General features: G+C 33.0%; 1 protein-coding gene across 2 annotated transcripts in view; it reads left to right on the top strand.

Annotated features, from left to right (window-relative positions):
* The window catches only part of PSME4 (proteasome activator subunit 4), an 85772-nt gene that overhangs the window by 32566 nt on the left and 30587 nt on the right, over positions 1-22619 (top strand). For both annotated transcript variants that reach the window (XM_090281284.1, XM_090281283.1), the window contains exons 6-20: positions 724-787; positions 1348-1422; positions 2556-2678; positions 4496-4588; positions 5123-5388; positions 7667-7853; positions 8598-8687; positions 9379-9443; positions 9724-9874; positions 11526-11624; positions 11846-11915; positions 12380-12447; positions 13102-13317; positions 13915-14072; positions 15538-15633. In XM_090281284.1, the coding sequence (XP_090137410.1) occupies positions 724-787; positions 1348-1422; positions 2556-2678; positions 4496-4588; positions 5123-5388; positions 7667-7853; positions 8598-8687; positions 9379-9443; positions 9724-9874; positions 11526-11624; positions 11846-11915; positions 12380-12447; positions 13102-13317; positions 13915-14072; positions 15538-15633 (1821 nt within the window). The remainder of the gene's footprint in view (positions 1-723; positions 788-1347; positions 1423-2555; positions 2679-4495; positions 4589-5122; positions 5389-7666; positions 7854-8597; positions 8688-9378; positions 9444-9723; positions 9875-11525; positions 11625-11845; positions 11916-12379; positions 12448-13101; positions 13318-13914; positions 14073-15537; positions 15634-22619) is intronic.

Genomic DNA, 22619 nt, shown 5'->3' with positions numbered 1-22619 from the left:
AGAAAAAAGAAAAAGTTATGAAAAAGACTGAAAGGATAATAATAATAATCACTGTCTTGTGGTTTCATGCTTAGTTTCCCTCCCCCTCTCCCATTTTCTGTTGTATTTCTGTCAAGTTGGAAATTTTGTGTATAGCTGTATATTTGTGAACATTTAATTTTACTTTTAAAAATCTAAAAAACTTTGTTTCTTTGATTTTTTTTTTAGAGATTGGTTATTGTTATTCAAACATTTTCTTGTCCCTATATTTTTTTTTCTTTGTGATAGTTTCCCTCACTGTAATTTATTTGCACCTAACACTTTGTGGCTCATTTCCTTTGTGGCATTTACTATAGTGCTAGTTAATGGTGTAATTACTAATTGGGTTATTAAAAACAAGAAAGTAAGGGAGAGTTACAATAACAGGTAGTAACAGGAAAACATTTAATGAGAAAGGCAGGGAGAGGAAGGAGAAACTTATGAACAGTATTAGATAGGGGTGGACAGTAATTACTTAATGAAGTAGAAGTATTATGAAATTATTCTTACCAGCATAAATAAATTGGAAGGGGAGTATTCAGATAAAAAATAGTCCTTTGTTACATTAAGTTTGTAATTTTCAGTATTTTTTCTAGGTTGAGTAGTTATCAGTAAGAATAATAGATTAAAATATGCAAAGGGTACCTGGTTTGAATCATTTTCTATAATTCACTTGCTATTCATAACAACATTTTTCTTCTTCAGACTCTGGTTTGATGAATTAATTGGCCTTTGGGTTTCAGTGCAAAATCTCCCACAGTGGGAGGGGGTGAGTATCCCATTTTTCCTCCTATACTTTTTAGTTTGGAAATACATGAAATCATTTGATAAGTAACTTCAGTTCCCTAGAATTGGCTATTAGCAGTGTTATAATCAGTCTTCAAAATTTTATTTGCTATAATCTTAACAGAAGCAGACATTTCTTTATTTTGATCTTATTAATATGTAAAAGTATATGAATGTAATGGGAAATGCATGAAGCCATAAGACCCTATTTGCTTCCTTTTGTATTCTCACTAGCATGGTGCTGGACACATAGTAGATGCTATATATATGCTTATTGGATTGAGATTTACTTTTCTGTTTGCATTGTGGATGATGCTTTGTCATCTTCCTTTTATAAGTATTTCACCTCCTCTTGATTTTAAATGGGTGACAGGAATCAGAACTTAAATGTGAAGATTTAATAAAAACCGAGTTATAAACCATATTTTAAATCAAATTATGCTAATACTGATTGCTGAAAAGAACATATGAATAAGAAGTATGACTATGCCACTTAAAAACAACAACACATGTATTTACTAATCTTTCTTTGTTTACTTTCAGCAACTAGTAAATCTCTTTGCACGATTGGCTACAGATAATATAGGGTACATAGACTGGGATCCATATGTACCAAAGGTAATTATAACATCTGAACATATAACATAAAATAGCACTGCCATCACTTGTATGTCCTTAAGAAGAATGTATTTTGTATGCTAATTCCTAGCTCCACATAGAATATTTTTATACCATTAATACAAACATAACCTACAGGGTAGATCCTTTTTTTTCCTGAAGTAATTGGATCACATATCAGGGTATCAGAAACGTGTGATTTTTGTTTTACCTTGGTAGGACATGAACTATAAGTTTCAGAATGAGTAATACAGAAAGTATAGGTGTCATACATTCATACTTTCCAACAAATTTTGTGTATTGTATTTGATTGCTGTTCTAGAGTCTTCTCTACTCTTAGATCACAATATGTATTTCCCTAGATTAAATAAAGCTAGAATGTCTCTAGGTGCAATGTTCTTAACACTGCATCTTCTGTATTGTTTCACCTGCAATAGAATCACCTGTGGCACTTCAGGAGGGCTGGAGTGGGACATCCAGGTGATCCTGAAAAGCACAGTGACAGTAGAGCAGGGCTGAGGACAGCAGAAGGCAAATGGTCTGTTTGCCTTGCTTGTGCTGTCTTCCTCTTTTGCTGGGCAATAGAAACTAAGGAGGAGGAGTAATTCTTCACTTACCTTCGGGCCCCCTGTCTGTTAGTGATGACAGATTTAAAATATATATAAATTTATGTATATTAAAATGTAATGATTAAATGACATATTAAAATGCAAATTTTTGTGGGGGCGTATATCCAAGTCAATGTTAAAATTTGAAGAGAGAAAGGAATCCACCAGAGGATATTTCTATTTTGTGCATTTAGAGAGGGAGAAAGGAGTCAGACATTTCATGTTTAAATCCAGGTACCTATATTTTGCCTCTTTATGTTTTATTATATCCCATTTGTCTCTTTTTGGGTACACGGATATAGCTGTGTTATAACCACATTCCTGAGCCTCAGAGTGTCGTTTTTAAAAGTATAGATATTTTAATATAATTTTTAAAGAAAAGAACAGATTACTAAGCAGTATGTAATTTGCTTAAAAACTGATCAAATGAGAGTACAGCCAATAACACCACTATACAATATTTATTTAAGGAAAGTTGTGTGATGACTGTATATATTTATTTTTTATTGTTTTTTTTCATTAAAGATATTTACAAGAATTCTGAGAAGCTTGAACCTCCCAGTGGGAAGCAGTCAAGTGTTCGTCCCAAGATTTTTAACAAATGCTTATGATATAGGACATGCTGTGATATGGATCACTGCTATGATGGTTTGTAATACATTATATTTGTTTTATATAGTTCATCTAAATTTTGTGTTAACCATACAAAAAATTATATGTAATCACGTGAGTCTGTATTAGTGGTTTTGTCACTTGATTCTTAGATATTTTCAGACCCAGAATGTAGTCATATGTACCATTTATAGATGTCCATAACCACTGGACCTTAAAAATAGAACCAAAGTTTAGAGTTTTGAGAAATTAAAAATGTTTGTAACAGTTTTACAGACCAGGAACCAGACTTCATAGATAAAAAGACATTCCGAAAGTCAAACTGAGAATGATAAAAGTGGGATTAGTACTCAGGGCTCTGCATGTGCTTAGTATTAATGCATTCGGTGTAAATGTTCACGTACAGCATTACACAGGGTACAAAGTATATTAACAAAGTAATCTAGTGAAAGGAGAAGCATGAAGGATTATTTTACTGACAGCATTGAAGGAAAGTGAAAATATACCCACATGCTTGGATTTCAACGTCATCATTCAAATGAGACTAGAGAACAAAATTGTCATTCATATTGCTTCTACAGATGTCTCTTTCTTGAATTATTATTCTGTGTTTGATATTTTCTTCTAGATTATGTTCTTGGTTGATTGGTGGTTTTGTGTTAGTTGTTTCTATGGAAAAGGCAGTATGGTTGTGAGAAGTTTAGCTCTTAAATTTTATTGTAAGATTAAAAGAAAATTTAAGCTCCCTGTTTTTGTGGTTTCATTATTAAACAGAGGGGAAAATCCCATTTTCTTTCTGATATTAAATCAGAGCAAAACTCTTGGATGTTTACTATCTTACATAAACAATGAGTTGGAACTTATTTTTAGGAGCCCCTGAATTAGATGGCGATTATTATCAGCCTTATTTTAGTTAATATTGCTATTCTTTCTAACACAGTTGTTCTCATTGGCAGCTTCATTTTGTGTTAAATGTGAATATTGAATATAACAAAAATCAATAATGATAGTTGTTAGAATTTAAAAATTTTTTGTTGGTATTTTGCTGTGGAGTTGTTATGGTCTCTTAGTGGTTGCCCTATTCTAGAGCGGGACACACAAATGTGGATTTCATTTCATTAGGACAGGGTTCCTGGTGAACTGACATTCTGCTTTCACCGTGCTGTTTATTGAAAGAAGATCAGCTTGAGGCAGACGGGGGGTTTCAAGGCCTCTACCCCCAGGGCTGTTCAATTTGATAAAGATGAATACTAGCTTTTTTCCTCACCACCCCCCCCAAGTTATGCTGTTGTTTGTTTTGTTATTTTGTTTTGACAGTAGATTAAGAAAGAAATTTTTCTGTTGAATCAGAATGTGGTCACATAAAACAGTTTAGTCATTTGAACATTTATGGTACATTTAGAAGTAATAATAAAATATTTTAATGCATTTGTATAAATTTCATGTCATTTCCTGCAATGAGAAATTCACTTCTTGAATCATTTAAGTATGTTTTTTATGCCTGATGTTGCCACTCTTGGTTATTTTAAGATAATAATCTTAGTGACAAAAGATATTTGAGATATTTGATTGCATAAGAATAAAAGATACTCTTATCCTAAATAGAAAATATCTTTTTAATTTTTAATTTGGTTTCAGTAAGTTGCCCTTATATTTAGTAGAATGTTTTGAATCAATTTAAATGTAATTCATTGAGAAATGTTTTTTACTGCTCTTTAGAGGTAGAATTTATTTTTGTCAGCAGGATGATTATGAACCACATTAGAGATTTACGTGTAGGTTTGGGCATAATAACCCCTCCAAGTTTACAGTATAATGTGGTTACTGATATTTTTACTCTTATATCTGAATAGGGTGGACCAAGTAAGCTAGTGCAAAAACACTTAGCTGGTTTGTTTAACAGCATCACATCTTTTTACCATCCTTCAAATAATGGGCGCTGGCTGGTAAGTATGTTCATTTTTTGCTCTAGGTTTTGGAATTTTTTGAGATATGCTCACGTGTAACTATTACCTATTATGTAACCTGTAAGGCGTTTTCTGTTCTTCATATAGTCTTTATGATGAGTTATTATGTTCATAGAACATATAAATAAATTAATGTAATACTGCTATGGTAACTGGTGATAAAATGCCACATTCTGGCAACAAAATTGTAACAAAAATGCCACTAAAGCATTTTCAGTTCTATTCATGTCATTTTTTTTTAAGTTTTCTGGTTAAAATGGCTTTTCATGTAATGGAAGATTTAAGGAGATACTGGAAGTTAAAACTGAAATTTGAAATACATTTGTATAGGTTATTATCAGTAGTTAATTGGTAAGAGTATTTTATTCTATCTAAATATACTGTGTAGGTCTTTGTTATAAGATTATAAAAGCCATTATTTTAAAAATCTTTACTTGGGAGGGTACAGAGCAACCATGAATATCTATCTGGGAGATAGAACCTACCTCAGACTTTTTGTTTCTGTGTCCCCAGAACAAGTTAATGAAACTGCTTCAGCGGTTGCCAAACAGTGTTGTTCGAAGATTGCATCGTGAAAGATATAAGAAGCCTTCTTGGTTAACTCCTGTGCCTGATAGCCATAAGCTTACTGATCAAGATGTTACAGACTTTGTACAATGCATTATTCAGCCTGTCCTCTTGGCTATGTTTAGCAAAACCGGTAGTTTAGAAGCAGCCCAGGCTCTGCAGAATCTTGCACTCATGAGGCCTGAGTTAGTAATACCCCCTGTACTTGAAAGGTAAGCATAGCTTTACATGTTTGTTGGAGTCTCAGCAATTATTCTGGTTATCTCTTCCCTCTACTCTTCTGTTCTGCTTGGTTTTCTTTTCTGTGGCTTCTATATTGCTATATTGGTACTATACATGTTCCTGGAGGAGAAGCAAGATATTGTAACCTAATGATTGGTGACTTCATGAAGGTTAATTGGAGAGAAGAAAATTGGTGAAAGAAGAAAATGGTTGAAAGAAGTATTTTGTATTATTTCCACATTTTAGTTACTCAAGTTTTTGCTCATAAACTAAGCTCACAAAATATTGAGACATGGCAGTGAAATGATTTTGGATCTCTTTTATTTCTGAGAACCAGTGACATGGGAAAACTTTTAATTATCTTTATTATTTTCATATATTGTGTAATCTTATGTGGATTTTTTTCCATAGAGCAGACCTTACTGCATTCACTCTGTTTTTTATGTTGAAACAGTACCAAAATAGTTCTCCCATTTGCCCAGTCACTGTTAAAACGTAGGCCTGATGTGCTTTCCAAGAGAGAACTGCTCAATTGTTTTGAGTGTTTTGAGAGCAGATTATTTCAAGTTTCTGGTATTCCTCTGCTGCCTGAGCTTGAGCTTTATGCTATCTCTCTACATGTCTTTGTCGAAAGTAGAAGGTTAGTTTTTAGAGGCCAGAAGGATCTAACAAGTTGAGTCCCATAACTTAGATTTATCTGTAGCGGGAGGGTGCAGGTGACAGTTTATTTTCTGACTCACTGTTGAGACAGGATAACCAGTCACATTTACTTGGAGAAGGGTCTCTGCTTAAAGATCTTCACCAAAATGGGACTCCGTTAAATCTGAATTGTTCATACTCTCTTGCCCTGTCTTCATTGCCATAAATATTCCAGTTAAGTTGTGCCTCACTCTCTCAACCTCCTATTTTTGTGTGTGCATCTTAGGGCCCTGGAACTCTTCCAACACACGTAGCTTAATTAGGGGATGGAATGGAAGAGTTAGGCAGTTTCTGCTCTTGTCAGCCCCCAGTGGTTTTTGCTACTTGGCCTCCATGGTAGCAGAAGCTAACAGTTGGTGGCAGGTTTCTTGATGCTCCATTATGCAGAGGGGCTAGCCTGTAAGGAGAGACTTTAGTTGCTTGCATGGTTAAAATTTTGTCATTTTATGAGTTTCATTGTTTCTTTACCTCCCCTTTGTTTTGCCTTATGTCAGTGTTTTGTAATTGATGAATTATGAATAGTGAGTTAGATTTTTAGAAGAAACAGTTTCTTTAATTCTCGATTTTGGCACAGATTTAATATCAGCATATTGAGTGATATATGCTTGACCAGAGTAAATACTTATTTGTCAAAATTAACACTACACTGTCATTTTTTGAGATTCAGTTGTAATTCTGTTCTGTTTAGAAATGGCGTGACTACCTTTTATTGAAGTTTTTTCTTTAAAAATGCAAAATGTTTTAAAAAGTAAAAATGTAAAATTATATTTTAGGCACTTAGTTTTACATTTCCTAAAGATAACCTTTGTTAAAGATTTTGGTATAATTTTTTTTTATCTTTTAAAATAAGAATAGGCTTGGTTCTTTTTAATCATAGTTATAAAGCATCCCTTGTTTCCTATTTATGACGCAATTTCCCTTATATATATCTTTTATGCATAAGAGGAATTTAAAATGATTACATTTTAGTTTTTTTTTTTTTCTCTTATAGATTCTTAAAAGTTAAATTACTGAGTCAAAGAGTGACTTGAATGTCCTTGGCACTTGTATACTTACATAGTGATCAAAGATTGCATTTACCTTACTTCTCCCAATTGGAGTATTCTCGTATATTTCTGTTAGCCGATTTCCAAGTTTAAAATACCAGTCCTTTTAAAAGTATAAAATAGAAATTTCAGCATTTTAGTAAAGTGGTTTTTACCTATAAAACGGAGGAGAGGAGTAGTTTGTAACTTGTTATTCCTGAATTCTAATAACTGATCAACCTTCTGAAATTGGAAGTGGATTAAGATGGTTGAAATAATGTAGAATCTACCGGTTTATGTTCTTTTGTCCTATGGAATTTTCATGAAAAAAGGTGGTGAGGTGGTAGGGGATTGGGGAAACATGTACCTTTCCTTTATTTCCTTTATTTGTGTGACTCTGTTAACTTTGAGAACAAATATTCACTCACAATATTCTGCTAGCTACAAACCTTTAAACCAAAATACATTTTATGTATTTATTATACTTAATGTATCATGTATGGTTGTGATGGAATTTTTTTTAAATTCTGTTTTCAAATTATAGAACATATCCTGCTCTAGAGACTTTAACAGAACCTCACCAGCTCACAGCTACTTTAAGTTGTGTAATAGGAGTGGCCCGCAGTTTGGTATCTGGGGGCAAATGGTTTCCTGAAGGTCCAACACATATGCTACCTCTGTTGATGAGAGCGTTGCCTGGGGTGGATCCAAATGACTTTAGTAAATGCATGGTGAGCATATTTATGATTCTGTTTTGTATCTAAGTGATAACTGTGTAAGTGGACATCTTGTTAATTTTTTTTCAAATACTCTTTAGAACATAGTTCAATGTAAAATTTGTTAATGATAACAGAATTATATCTGTAGACGCTCAAGTTTAGATCTATAGATGGTTAGTTTATCTCTATAATGTCTTCCTTCATAAGTAACTTGCTATAACCTTTATTCAGTTAATGATCATTTGGTATGTTAAAGCTCATTATAGATTTACTATTTTCCTTAAGCAGAGACATTAAAAATTATAGCCTATTATCACTTGTACTTACCTTCATCTACACTGGTGACAAGGAGGCACGCTACAAGTCCCTAGGTATAGAATGCCAGATCCTGGTACATACACATCTCCTGACATTGCTCATCTTCCCTGATCTCTACCTTCTGCCTTAGCTAATGTACCCTTTGTTACAGTGACATTTTTAGGAGGGAGGCAGAATAACCTCTCATTGACAAGAAATTGGAGAACTTTGTGCTTAAATCTAATAAATAACTATAGGAAAATAAATGTATATTTCATTACTAAAGTAACAGCTGGTTCATTTTGAGGAACCTTAAAATGTTCAATTCTAAGTGAAAAATTCCCAGAAAGATTGTTGTGGGATTCCCTCAAGATAATTTATTTGGGTAGATTACGATATGCTTGCATTTTAGAGCTAGAATTATATAATTAATGTTAAATTTGTTGCATCTTCCCACAGATTACATTCCAGTTTATAGCAACGTTTTCCACTCTGGTGCCTTTAGTAGATTGTTCATCTGTACTACAAGAAAGAAATGACCTCACAGAAGTAAGGATGCTTTTCTGGTTGTAAAGGAATTGGTTAACTGAGTTCTGATTCTTAGTGTATATGCATAGCAATATTTGCTAGTCAGCAACTTTGGATAGGTGCTACCAAATATAATTACTATTTTGTGACTACTTGATATAAATGGAGGGCCATGTCATCATTGCTGTTTTGACATCCAGGGGTGTATTTCAGTGTCATTTTTTAATGTTTTGTTAAGCAAAGGTAGTGCTGTTTCATTTTTTTATTTTCTGATGTTAGTAATAAATCTATTGAGGGTATTGGTATCTAATGAAGATAAATTTTCTTTAGTACTAGTTTTTTTAGAGCTGTTTTCCTTATTGTGAGCATGTAACTGGTTGACTTTTGTCATTCAGATGTTTAAGTAGGGAGGGATAAAATCCTTTACAGTATACCAGAAGTTTGAAACAATTTGAAAAATGTAATTGATAATAAAAATGGCTGCTTGACTTCTGGTTTGGCCCTTATAAAATATGTTAATTCTTATTTTGGTTCCTGGAAAGTAGTAGGTCAAGTTATTCTAAATTGATAGGTGATTGTGGTGCCGTTTCTCACAATACATAATTTAATAATTTAGTGTTATATCTATTTATTAGACCATAATTGAGTTTTGTTAGTTCAGAGAAAAAAAATCAAAGGCTACTTTTAATTTTCCTTCACATTAATGTTATAGGTGGAACGAGAACTTTGTTCAGCCACAGCTGAATTTGAGGATTTTGTCTTACAGTTTATGGACAGGTGAGTATGTACCCTAGACCTACCCTTTATCTGAATTCAAAACAATAACTGTTCTATCTCAGCAACTTAATTTCTTCCTGCATTGACATCCTCTGTTTAACAACTACCCAACAATGGTGCTTCTGAAGTTATAAAAAGACAATTGATTTGTGAGCCCTGTACAGATTAAATAGCTGTCACTTGAATGGTTATAATAATAGAGATTTATCCACTCATCATTAAAAATGTTAAACCAGTTTTTAGTTGCTAAAATTATGCTTTATTTCTTTGCATTATTTAGATGCTTTGGACTTATAGAAAGCAGCACATTGGAGCAAACAAGAGAAGAGACAGAAACTGAGAAAATGACTCACTTGGAGAGTTTAGTTGAGTTAGGTCTGTCTTCTACATTTAGTACAATCCTCACGCAATGTTCCAAAGAAATATTTATGGTAAGAATGCATTGCTCCAAAAAATCAAATTCCAATCTTGTGATTTTATTTAAAGTTATAAAAATTGAACCATAAGCTACTTTAAGTGTATATATCAGTGCCAGTTTATCCTTTCTTTTCATACTAAAATTTGAAGAAGATATACAGTTGATGATCATTATTCACAAAATCCATATTTGCAAATTTACCTACTGGCTAAAATTTATTCGTAACCCCTAAATCAATACCTTTAGCGCTTTTGTGCAGACATGTAAAAGTGGCAAAAATTTGAGTTGGACATGTTTCCAGTTGGGGTCAAATAGGTGACGCTCTGCTTTTTTGTTTCAGCTCTCACACTGTAAATGTCCCCTTTTTGTGTCAGTTTAGTGCCAGGTTTTTTAAATTTTTGTCTTTTTTGTCGGTGATTTTGCTGCTTTTTAAAAATGGCCCCAAGAGCAGTGCAGAAGCCATGTCTAGTGTTATAAGCATAACAGAGTTGAGTTGTGCCTAACAGAGAAAAGAACATGTTTTAGATGAACTTTGTTCAGACATGAGTTATAGTGCTGTTGACTTTTGAGTTCAATGTTAATGAATCAAGAATGTATATTAAATAAGGTGTCTTTAAATAGAAACACATAACACGAAATTCATCATTTGATAAAAATGTACCCAGAGCCTTGTAGGAACTTAACCCTGTATTTCCCCTAGGAACAATGGTTTTATTAGCTAGCAAATTAGTGTTTGACAATTCAGAGCTCACAGCAACTTTATAGAATGTAACTGCTACAAACAGCAAGAATTAACTGTAGTTTTAAAGTTCAATTAAATACAATTTGGGAGAATAGTTGTGGAAATTGTTTATGCCGTAACATGATAGAAATTAAATGCTAATTATAAAAATCTGGCAAATTATGATGAATAAGAACATTTGTTGTCATATTGCATTTTGTCCACACTCATTTGATACTGGTTGCTACCTGTTATGTATAGTATGGTCTTTAAAACTGCACTTTATTTCCATTTCTGTTTTTTTCTCCTTCATCTGAGATTATCACTGTTTACTTTGTTTATCCTGGTGAAAAACTAACCTATTTTACAGCTGCATGAAATATTTACTGAGGTTATATGAGTATAAAGAAGTTAGCATAAATAATCTTTTACTTAATTGAAATCTTTTAGGGAGTTGTTTATAATTTTGAACATTGTTAATCCATGTATAGAGCTCTTTCTTTCATTCAGCAATTGAAATTCTGTGACTTGATTATAAAATTAAATAGACTGCTTCAAGTCTTTTGGATTAGAGATAAATGTCTATAGTTTGTTGCTGTCAGAATGACAAAATGTAAATATTGGATATTCTAAAAAAATGTCTTTTGTTACATTGGATTAGCCAACAAGATATTTGTATTTGCTTCCAGAAATTGTAATTTTGTGTTTGGTGTTACTGTGGCAAATAAAGTCTTGAGCCTCAAATGTTTTGTTCATGGTAGGGTCTTGTGCAAAGACTGTAGGCATGAATGTAACATGATTAAGCAAATCCGTATAAATTCTGATGGCTACAAATTTCCTACTTGGTTTCTTTTAATACAGTCTGAGCATCATTTAAAGAAATATTTTATGTTTAATTTTCTTTTAAAGTGCTGATTAGACATTTTCATTTTTTACATAATAGGTGGCCCTTCAGAAGGTTTTTAATTTTTCTATTTCACATATATTTGAAACAAGAGTAGCAGGCCGCATGGTGGCAGACATGTGCCGTGCTGCGGTAAAGGTGAGTGTGGGCTTTTTGGACTATTGAATTAATGAATCAGTAACCAATGGGGTTAATGTGATTAATTATTTTAGAGGTGTTTGTTATACTTAAAATATGTAGTTCTTTCAGTAACTGCTTATAGTCCTTGTTTGTCACTGAAAATAGTGCTGCTGTAAACTTTGTGACTGTTAAAATATTTGTACCTTTCAAAAAACTTATTTATACACATATGTTTTCAGTGCTGCCCAGAGGAATCTTTGAAGCTATTTGTTCCCCACTGCTGCAGTGTGATAACTCAGCTCACAATGAGTAAGTCGTAAAGTTATCATTCTGTTTTTATGATTTTAGATAAATTTTCTTCTTGGTTTCTAGAACTCTGTTGATGAAAAGATTCTTTAAGCTATATAATATTTTAGTTTTGCAGTTTTGGGGGAAATTGATCAAAATAAGCTATCACCATGTTAACAGGTAGCTTAGAAATTTTACTTTATTAAATTAATATTTTAACACATATGAGATCCATTCAGAGGTTGCCAAAAATACCAGTTATTTTGTGATACAGGCAGGGTCAGACATTTTGGTTAGTGTGTTTATTTTCTTGAAAAGTGAGTTCTCATTTCCTGGATGAAGTTCAGCTTACTAAAGAAGGAATTGAAAAGTCTCCCTGAAAGAGTTTTCAGTTATTAGAAATATTAATGTAAATATTTAAAAAATCATTTAGTTGGATACATAGATTATTTTTCCCCTCTGATACTATTTTACCTTTTTTTTAGATGATGATGTGTTAAATGAAGAAGAGCTAGACAAAGAGTTACTATGGAATCTTCAACTTTTGTCTGAGGTATTGTAAATCTTTGGCATAAGAAAAATTACTATAAAAATGTTGACTTGCTCTTAGGCTTTATTCTTTTTTTTAAATTTGATATTAAAATGTGAAATGTCCTAAGTTTTAAATATTTCTTGATATGGCTACAAAAAGTCAGATAATATCATTTTCTTGTTATCAGAAGAGTATATTGTTGGTTACTTTATGTTTAGTAGTCTATTTTTTACTGATTAATTCTAGTGTGGGTAACTCATTAATTGAAACGTTTATCAGATTTGGGAATCTTTGTTTTCTCTATATTCTAAATTTGACCATTAATTAAACTTTAGGTGCTTTGTTTGTTTGTTTCTTTTAATGGCTTAGTTCAGGAACCAAAGAACAAAGAAATTCAATTAACTTAGTTTTGTCTCTTGAAGGAGATAGATACTTTTCAAAAAAAAAATGGTACTATGCCATGGCACATGAAAGCCCAGGCTCAGAAAATGTGTTTTGAACTAAAAAAAAAAAAAAGAATAAATTGCTAGAATATAATTAAAAAGAAAGTCCTAGAATCAATTAAATTATTTAAAGAAAAACATTGTTATTGTTTTGGCTACTTTAGTGGCCAAACATTCATCTTTACGTTAATTATTGATTCTTGATCTTTCAACTGCCTCTTTCTCTTTTTAGATTACTCGAGTGGATGGGAAGAAGTTGCTTCTTTATAGGGAGCAACTTGTAAAGATTCTCCGAAGAACCCTCCATTTAACCTGTAAGCAGGGCTATACTCTGTCCTGTAACCTTTTGCATCACCTTCTTCGTTCTACTACGCTTATCTACCCCACAGAGTACTGCAGCGTGCCAGGGGGTTTTGACAAGCATCCTACTGAGTACTTCCCTATCAAGGCAAGCATTCTCAGTAATTTGGGATTCAGGGGTATATATTCAGTTATTTTCCTCAGCGGTTCAAAATGTGGGGTTTTTCCTTCTTGTGTATGAAGGTGTCACTTCTTTACTTTTAAAGTATATTATTACAACTTATTGGATCGTTTGCTTTGAAGGTCTATTTGGCTTTATTAACTGACTCATGAATGGGACAGCATCCCTTCTAGCAACCAGAAGGGCACTCCCTGGAATGTTTTAAAAGTTGGTCAGCATAGTGTTGGGGCTAATTTTAGCTTTCTTCTTTTCTGTTTTTGTATGAAGTGACTTGTTATGCCATATCTAATCTACAGTTCCACATAATTTTATTGGGGAACACAATAGACTCACATAAACTTACTGTTACTCTTATAAGTAAACTAGTATTTGAGGGACTTTTCAGGGAGACCTTTTTTAGGAGTTATAATGAAGGGGTAATATGTTTTCATGAGCTTTTTTTGTATATTATTTGGTGCCTTAGGTTTAGAATATTCGTAACTAGTCTTTTAAACATTTTAAATTATGTGTATATGTTCTTTTTTCAACTTTTCAACCTGCTGAACAAATGCTGTTCTTTTCTAGGACTGGGGTAAACCAGGGGACCTTTGGAATCTGGGAATCCAGTGGCATGTTCCTTCTTCCGATGAAGTAGCTTTTGCTTTCTATCTCTTGGACTCCTTTCTTCAGCCTGAACTCATCAAACTCCAGCTCTGCGGGGATGGAGAACTCGAAATGTCTAGGTTAGGTTTTGTTTTGTTTTTTAAATAATGAATTGGTGTTTGTTTTATGGTTGCAGACTAAAGAACCATTTTTGTGCCTTCTATGTCATATCTGATGTGTTCATTTTTGGTGCATTTGAACATCACCATAAATAGAATTAGAAAACCATTTAATACAGCATTGTGTAACAGAAATTGTGTCATAACATTTAAACAGTTCAAAGAGAAAAACAGGTGTTTTCCTAGTTTGTTTTTAGTGTTTTCTACTTAATGACTTCACTTGTGCATCCTTTGGGTTGTGTGTAGGTATGCCCCTTTTAAAATGAAATGCCTGCTTTTCTAGATTCAGCTCAGGTTTATTGGGTTGTGTCTTCTTAGTAATTCATGTTGTTGACATTAATATTATTTAACAGACAAATTCCTAGGTTGGAATTCTTTTCCTAGGGGCTTTAATAAGAAACAATTATTTGGAATTATTAGACTTTCATAGTTTGGATGTTTGAAAGTTCATAAAATAATAGTAAGAAAATTACTATGTGTTAAATATCATGAAATTTTAATAGCCAATTTAGTAGAAATGGGGTTGGAGGAAGAAATATGATTGACTTAATGTCAACTGTATAGTACAAAACTGCCTTTTGAAGTAAACATTTAGCTAGTCCATTTTTAATAGATGGGATATGCTGGAAGATCTGTAAATCTGTTTTCTATTTTTGTTAAGTGGTAGTGATCTTTAGGTAAACCTGTGATTTCATTCAGAATTGTTTCACAGAGGGTATTCAATTGTTACTTGTGATTATTTAGAACTTGTTTAAATATAAGCAGGTTTCTTACCAGTCGTCGGCAGCCGTCCGTCTCGAGAGACGATGGTGTAGCTTCTTAAGAGTCTATCTGCACCGCCGAGAATGGCTGTGCAGTCCGACTCGGGAGTGACACGGTATCTGTCTCCTCCCGTGTTAAATCGACATCTTGCGATGACGCTGGAGTGTCCTCTCCAGTGAAGCTGAAGCTACAGAGCCTGGGCAGGGTGATATGGAGGGTCTGCTGTTGCCCATGCATCAGACCCCCCCTCTCTTCGCAGCTGAAGGGTCCAAGGGAAAGACGGAGTCAATACAGCTTGGCTTCAGGTGCGCCGCAGGAATTGCCGGTGTTGACTACAACGTCAAACCGCCTTAGGGACTCCGGCTCCGGATTTTCTGTCGGGGTTTACTCCCTTAGCCTTTCCCCTGAAGAGGTATGCCGCAAGGCAGCGGAGGTTTTTTGGAGTCAGAGTTTTCCTTCTCTGATTCTTACCAGTAAATATCTGCTTAATTATTATACCTTGTATTATTGAGTGGTTAAACTGGGATGTTTGCTATTTCTTTACCTTAGTTTTGTATATCCCCACTTGATAAAGTTTTTGTACTTCACCCTAGACTCTTGGCATTTTTCTTAAATAGGGATTTGGAGTCTTCTAAAATATGAAAATATCTCTTACCTTTTCTAGAGATGATGTTCTACAGAGTCTGACTATAGTGCACAACTGTTTGATTGGCTCAGGAAACCTCCTGCCTCCATTGAAAGGAGAGCCAATTACTAACTTGTAAGTAAAAATAATTACTTTACATGTTTTGCTGTTTTTCCATTTTGCATATATTTTAAGTCTTAGTCACATAATGAGTCCCTGGTTTTGTAATTATTGGTGTTGTTTCTGTGTCACTTTAACCTTTTTATCATTGTTAGTCCAGAAATACCTGAGGCACAATCTGATCTATAAACTTTAAGGCTTACTCAGATCTTCATATGGTGCTAAGATAACTTTCAATATAAATAAGTTTTAAAATATGAACTGGGAAATACTTAAGTTCATCTGTTAGTTTACTGAATTAATTAAGATAAATACTATTCTTTAAAAAGGAAAAAAATACTAGTTTGTAGTAAATGTTGATTAAGGATTTTGTAACAAAATAACTAGGGTGTTTATTAATAAAAATCTGTTCAATGTTATTCATTATGATTTTGAACTTTTTAGATCTAACAAGCTGCTTTTATGATTTTAAGTGCTTTTCAGAGTATTATTGTTTTGTCTTCATTTAGTCCATTGTTAGTGCTACCATTTAAGTTGAAAAAAAATTTGAGTCTAACAGAAATCAGCAATATGTAACTTAAGCTGACTTATTAAGTAGATAGCTGCTAGTTTCAGGGTATCATCAGAGACCATTTTCTGTCAACATCAGCATCTTGTTGCTCAGCAATATAATGAAAATCACATAAAAATGAGTGAGTAATTCCTGCCCCCTCAAAAAAGACAAAGAGGAGAATTATTTGTGGATTTGTTTTAAAATGTGGCTTGTCTTTCCTATATTTTGCGTAGTCATTGTTTGACATGATACTTTTTCACAGTTCCCACTGATTTTAGTCTAAAAACTGTTTCTAGGTATTGAACTTTAGATTGCTCTTTAAATTTAAGAGGGAGATATAGGGTCACTCCAGGTAAGGAAATCTGTTTTCCATTTACCTAGGAATTTGCCAAATTCTTTTAAAAAATTTTTGTTTTTCATTAGTTTTATAGTTTGATATAAGAGCAATTTTACCAAAATTTATTTTTGTTAAGGGAGATCAATTTTAAACAATATTTTTATTGTTTTATTATTATTACTATTCTTTTAATTTCTTATTTTAAACTATTTTTAAATGAAACCTATAGAAATGGTTTTGATTTTCCTGATGATCATAACAGTATGTAATACAGTAAGAATTAACTTTTTTATGGCTTGCTAAACACTGATTTCATACTTAACAAATTCATTACATTAGTAAATTTAGTTGTGCTTGAACGTGTTGACAGTGAGAAGTGTCGTCTTTTAATTCAATTTAAGAGCAAAAGCATTCACAATCTGTGCATATGGTGTTTTTTAAATATATATGTGTGTATATATATATGTGTGTATATATATATATACACACATATGTTTATCCTCACGGAAGGACATACTTACTAATTTTAGAAAGAAGAAGAAGGGAGGGAGAGATCGAGTGGGCAAGAAAACATCGACTGGTTGCTTTCTGTGTGTGCCCGACCTGGGACAGGAATCTGCAACCCAGGCATGTGCTCTGACAAGTAATCAAGCCCGTGACCCCTCAGTTTACAGGATGACACTCAACCAACTGAGCCACACTGGCCAGGGTGAGAAGATTTTTAGCATTGAGCGATCATTAGGATGCACTTCTTGAAGGGTCAGCTCAAGAGGCTTAGAAGTTTTTTGTTGCAGTTCATTTCAGCATGTGGCCATATTTATGCCATGTGCACTATAATAGTGAATTGAAGCAAAGTCTTTATCTTTTGAAATAAATGTGTATTAGGACAAAATTGCCATATATTTCATAATTACAAACCTAACAAGTTTATAATAATGAAATGTATTTTCAATAAGGAAAAGAATACCATGTTATATAAATCTTATGAATGTGATGGAATATAAGTAGTTTGTTAGCTCACATTACTGTACATTATAAACTATAAAGTTGATCCTGAGTATTCTTTGTAGATTTTCCTCAGAAAATTTGCAGATGAAAGATAATTTAGACTGAAAAGTTTTGCTTTAGAATTTTCACTTTTGGTGTGAAAATTTAATATAGTGAAACATAATGAAGTAATAAGAGTATTTAATATAAACATATAATGTTAAATATATTTAATAGTATACATATAAAATGTTTTCTTGTATACAGGGGTGGGCAAAAATAGGTTTGCAGTCTTGAGTATACAAAACTGAGTTTATTCTTATATTATTAATTATTATATTTTTCATACAAACAACTGTAAACCTGCATTTGCCAACCCCTGTATATTTAATAACACATAATGAAATATAAAATGATGAAAATGTCTCTTTGTAATCATTGACTAATACACATCTTTAGGGTTCTTCATAGTTACATACATTATGCAGGATAGTGCATATATGAAGTAGAATTAAGACGAATGGACAGCCCTTCACCTTTGAGTTACCAAAACAAAGAGTTATAAAGTCTTTCCTGGCCCTTTAAATAGTTATTCATAGAATCCTTTCCTGTAAAACTAATTTCCAATTGGTAACATCTGAAATTTTAATTTGTTTTGGTAATGTGTGCCTTATTATATTTATTTTATTTATATAACATTTTCACTTTTTTGACCAATAATAAATTACTTCTCAACCCAAGTATCATAAAATAAAGTTAACTTTTTAAATTTCTGAAATGCTTTTTTAATAAGTCAATTGTCAAAATCCTCTAAATGTAAGTTGATTTGAAAAAATTAAATAATGTCAGTGGTGCCATTGTTCTGTGTTATTAAATCACATTGCCTAGTGTGAAGAAAGAATATCTGTAGCATAATCATTAATTAAGTTATCAGCAGCAGGTCAGCTTGACTAGACCAGAAAAAAGACCCTTCAGACATTAGTTACTCCGTAGAAAGTAAAGTAAAATGTAGCAAGTGGGGGAGAAAAGGAAATGAATAAATGTGACATACTTTCATGTAGTTCCTAAGATGCCTGACGGGAGTCACTCTTGTTAATAACATTTTTGCCTTTGTGTTATGGGACATTATGCACTTACTGAAATACTCTAGCAATTTTTGGAAACACATAGCAACTCAAACATGTTTGTTTGTTTGTTTATTTATTAAATATTTTATTACTTATTTAGAGAGAGGGCAAGGGAGGGAGTAAGAGAGGGAGAGAAACATTGATGTGTGAGAGATGCATCAACTGGTTGCCTCTTACAGGCCCCTGAGTGTGGGCCTGGCATGCAACCCAGGCATGTGCCCGGACGAGTAATCGAACCAGTGATCTTTTGGTTTGCAGGCCAGCACTCAATCCACTGAGCCACACCAGCCAGAGCTTAAACAATTTTTAAAATGTAAATGTATATTTTGATTTTCTTACATAAATCTCAATTAGGTAAAATATTCTAGCTGCCTTAATTTTTTTTTTTTTTTTTGTCAAACCACTCATTATTAAGTTTGCCTTGAGCATGTATTAGCAATATCTGTCTTCTAGAAAATAACAGTAATAAAAAACTAGAAGCTTAGTACTGGGTTTTCCTGTAAGAAAATCTTAGTTTCTAATACAATATATGGGATGGTCTTAAAATCCCATGGTTCTGGGAAATGACTAGTAAACGTTAGAAGAAATTTTCCGTGCTAAGTGATTAGAGACGGACAGAAAATAAAAAGCTTAGATGAGTTGATTATCCTAATAACTGTAAATTAAATGATACACTTGATGGTATATGTACATTGTAATTTTTAGCTGTTAGCTGTGTAGTGGGTCACTAAATACCTTGTACATATTATACATTTTACTGTTTCAAAGGATGGGTAAAATGAGGTCCCTCAAGGGTAATTTTATTTATTTTATTTTTTAGTTTAGTACAATTTTAATTTATAACAGTTTTGTAGATACTTAAGTCTGCTGAAATAATTTTAAAATAGAATCTCTATTTTGCTCTTGGAACCTTTAGGTAATGATTTAATAGAAATATTTGTGGTATAGTTTATACTCACAGTTCTACCTTTATAGATGTGGAAGTTGGAGTACGTCTTTCCAGGGTCACAGGCATTTGGACCCTTGTCTTTAACCTCAAATCGTCATTAGCTTCTCCTTTTGCAGTCCACTCATAATCTTCCTAGGTCTAACCAGCTATCACATAAAGCAGAAACCTAACATCTATAAAAACAGGATTACTCGAGATAGAGGAATCATCATTTTTCATCTCAAATATTTCTTCTTTACTTTGTGCCCCCTTTCTCTGAAAGATCTGTTAAGTCATTCTTAGTTAAATCACTCTTAGGATCTCAGCTTTTACTAACTTTTCACTCAAGAAAAATTCATACTTAAGGTCTAAGAGTTGAGACCATTTCATTAATATGTGAAAGGATGTGTTGTTATGCGATGAGGGGCAGGGCTAGCTAACCTCTCTTGGCACCTCCAGGGAACTACCCAGCTCTGCTGGGGGAGCCGCACACAGAAAAGGAAACAGTTAACTACTCCACGGTGAGTAATCCTGTTTTCTCCTTATTTCACCTTCTGACTGTTTTCTTTGATTTTTAAAAGCTTGTGTGTCAGACATGGAAATAGTTTTTATGCTCAGCATTATTTTTAAACCTAGCACTATGTGAGATTTCTCTTTCTTTACTTAGCAACCTTTTGTGCATATGATAGAGTAAGAGCCAGCTTTTCATTTGTGTTTATTGCTGTTATTGATGCCTAGGATTGAATTGGGTAACAAGACACAGAAAGAGGGTAATTAACTCTTGTGAAACACTTGTAATCTTTAATGGAAAAAATATCTGTTAGTGGCTTGGTTTATACTTTTTATGTTTGTTTTCACTTGGGAGGGAAGGGATTATTGAAAGGGTGGCCTGTTCTCTCACTTACAGACAGGAAGAGTTATTACCGTTTGCAGTTCTTTCCTGACAATTAACCTAGCTTTCATTTGTATATTTGACTTATGTATTTTGTTTTTATGTTACTAGTCATTTCTTTCTTTTTCACCATCCTTTTCCACCAGTGATTGTTTTCAGATCTACTCTGATCAAATCTAAAGAAGATTGCCATATCGTGGTACAAATAAAATAGTTGTAGAAAACAGGTGTTGACCCAGCCCCCCACCAGTGGCACACATATTGAACAGATTTTGTTATAAATTAGGTGGCCTGATACTATTTAGTTGCCATGAAGCTGATTTAACCTTATTATTTATAGATGGTATTATTCATAATATGTTGTTGAAATTACTTGTTAGAATTGTATTTAGCTTTGTGAAATTATATTGACGTGACCATAAAGAGATAAAATCATAAAATCTTAGGTCATGAATTTTATTCTTTTAAAGATCAGAAGAAATAATTTGGTATAAATATGTATTTCCAATTACTGAATACATTTAGTGTAAAATATGTCAGTCCAAATGGAGTTTTATAAATTGTTAGGTAAGAGATCAATTAAAGCTGAATGTTAGATAAATAAGCATAAAAGGAACTTGTGATGGGTAAGAACAAATAAAACTGAAAATATATGTTGAACCAGATGCCTTCTATACACGAGTTATGGCAGATATATTTTAATTCAGGTTTTAAAAATAAAAGCCTAAGTCATTTTTATTTAAATGTGTTACTTAATACTTTAAAATCCCATACAGGCTGATGTTTTGAAATAATTGTAATAACTGATCATTTTTCTTCATATTTTTTAGTAGGAAACAATTTAGAGTGACACATGGATTTTAAAAATTAGTATCAGGGCTCTTAGATGAGACTTGTTTTTAAATATGATTACAATGTAATTGGTGTTACTGGGTCCTGAATGCATACAATAAAAACGTTTCAAATTCCCAATTGATATGTTTTTGTTTGTTTGTTTGATAGGCCCCTCCGCCCTGCCTGGACATAGTAAAAATTGTTCAGAAGTTTGCTGTAGAGATTGCTTTTTATGTTATATGTAATTTTGTGATAATTAAAATGCATGCTTGGTTCAGTATTATTTGGTACTAGGTATGGAATGGATAAGGTACAATTGTATTTCTACATTAGTAAATTACTTATATTTATAGCAGTGGTGAGGAGACATGTCCTATCATGTGACAGCTCATGACAAGCACTTCCCCATCTGCTACCAGGGACGATGTCAGGTTGGGGATGGGTAACAGTGTTATGCTTTATGCTTGTTAAACTTGAGCACAGCCTTTTTCTCTTTGCTGGTGAAATCTAATTTCAGTAGACACGTTGGATTCCCCTTGAAGTTCATTGTAAAGGAATATTGTTTTATGTTTACTGACTACATTTTGGATATATATCTTTTTTTTTCTAGCATACACAATTGTATTTTATTATTTTTAATGATTTTATTTATTTATTTTTAGAGAGAGTGGGAGGGAGGGAGAAAGAGAGAAGACACATTCATGTGAGAGAGAAATATCATTGATCTTTTGCCTCTTTCATGCCCCCAGCTGGGAGCTGACCTGCTCCCAAGTGGGACCTGGCCTGCAAACAGCCCCACAGCCCAGGCATGTGCCCTGACTAGGAATCAAACCTGTTACCTTTCTGTTTGCAGGACGACGCCCAGTCCACTGAGCCACACCAGTCAGGGCAGTCATACACAATTTTATAGAATTCTCAAGCTTGCAAGCTGTTGTCAAAGGTTGGAGCTTTATAGAATGAAAACCAGGTTTTAAGAATTAGAATTTGAACTCTAAAGTCTCTGAGAAGCAAATTAGCACTTTATATTATAAACTATTCCCATTCTTTGTTTATACTCTGTAGGCTTGGTTTTGAAACTTGAGATGGTATTTTTCCATCCTAGGCACTAGATTATGGGGAGGGACTTAGTTAAATAATTGGCATTTTAGTAATCTTAATAATATTACCATTTAGATAAATTCCAGAATTTAAACTACAAAATATTAAGGTAAAGATAACTTTATTTAGCTTAAAAAATACAGTAGAGATGGTAGCATGTTGATTTTAAAAGTGCTTTTATTCATTACAAGGCTGTGTAATTCATGAGTAATGAATAATAACTCTAAGATGTCTGTTTATTAATA

Source organism: Furipterus horrens, unplaced genomic scaffold (assembly GCF_987537825.1).
Source record: "Furipterus horrens unplaced genomic scaffold, mFurHor1.1.pri manual_scaffold_6, whole genome shotgun sequence".
In the NCBI taxonomy this organism is placed as follows: domain Eukaryota; kingdom Metazoa; phylum Chordata; class Mammalia; order Chiroptera; family Furipteridae; genus Furipterus; species Furipterus horrens.
Note: the sequence above shows the minus strand (reverse complement) of the source record. Positions and strands in the feature narration are given on the sequence as shown.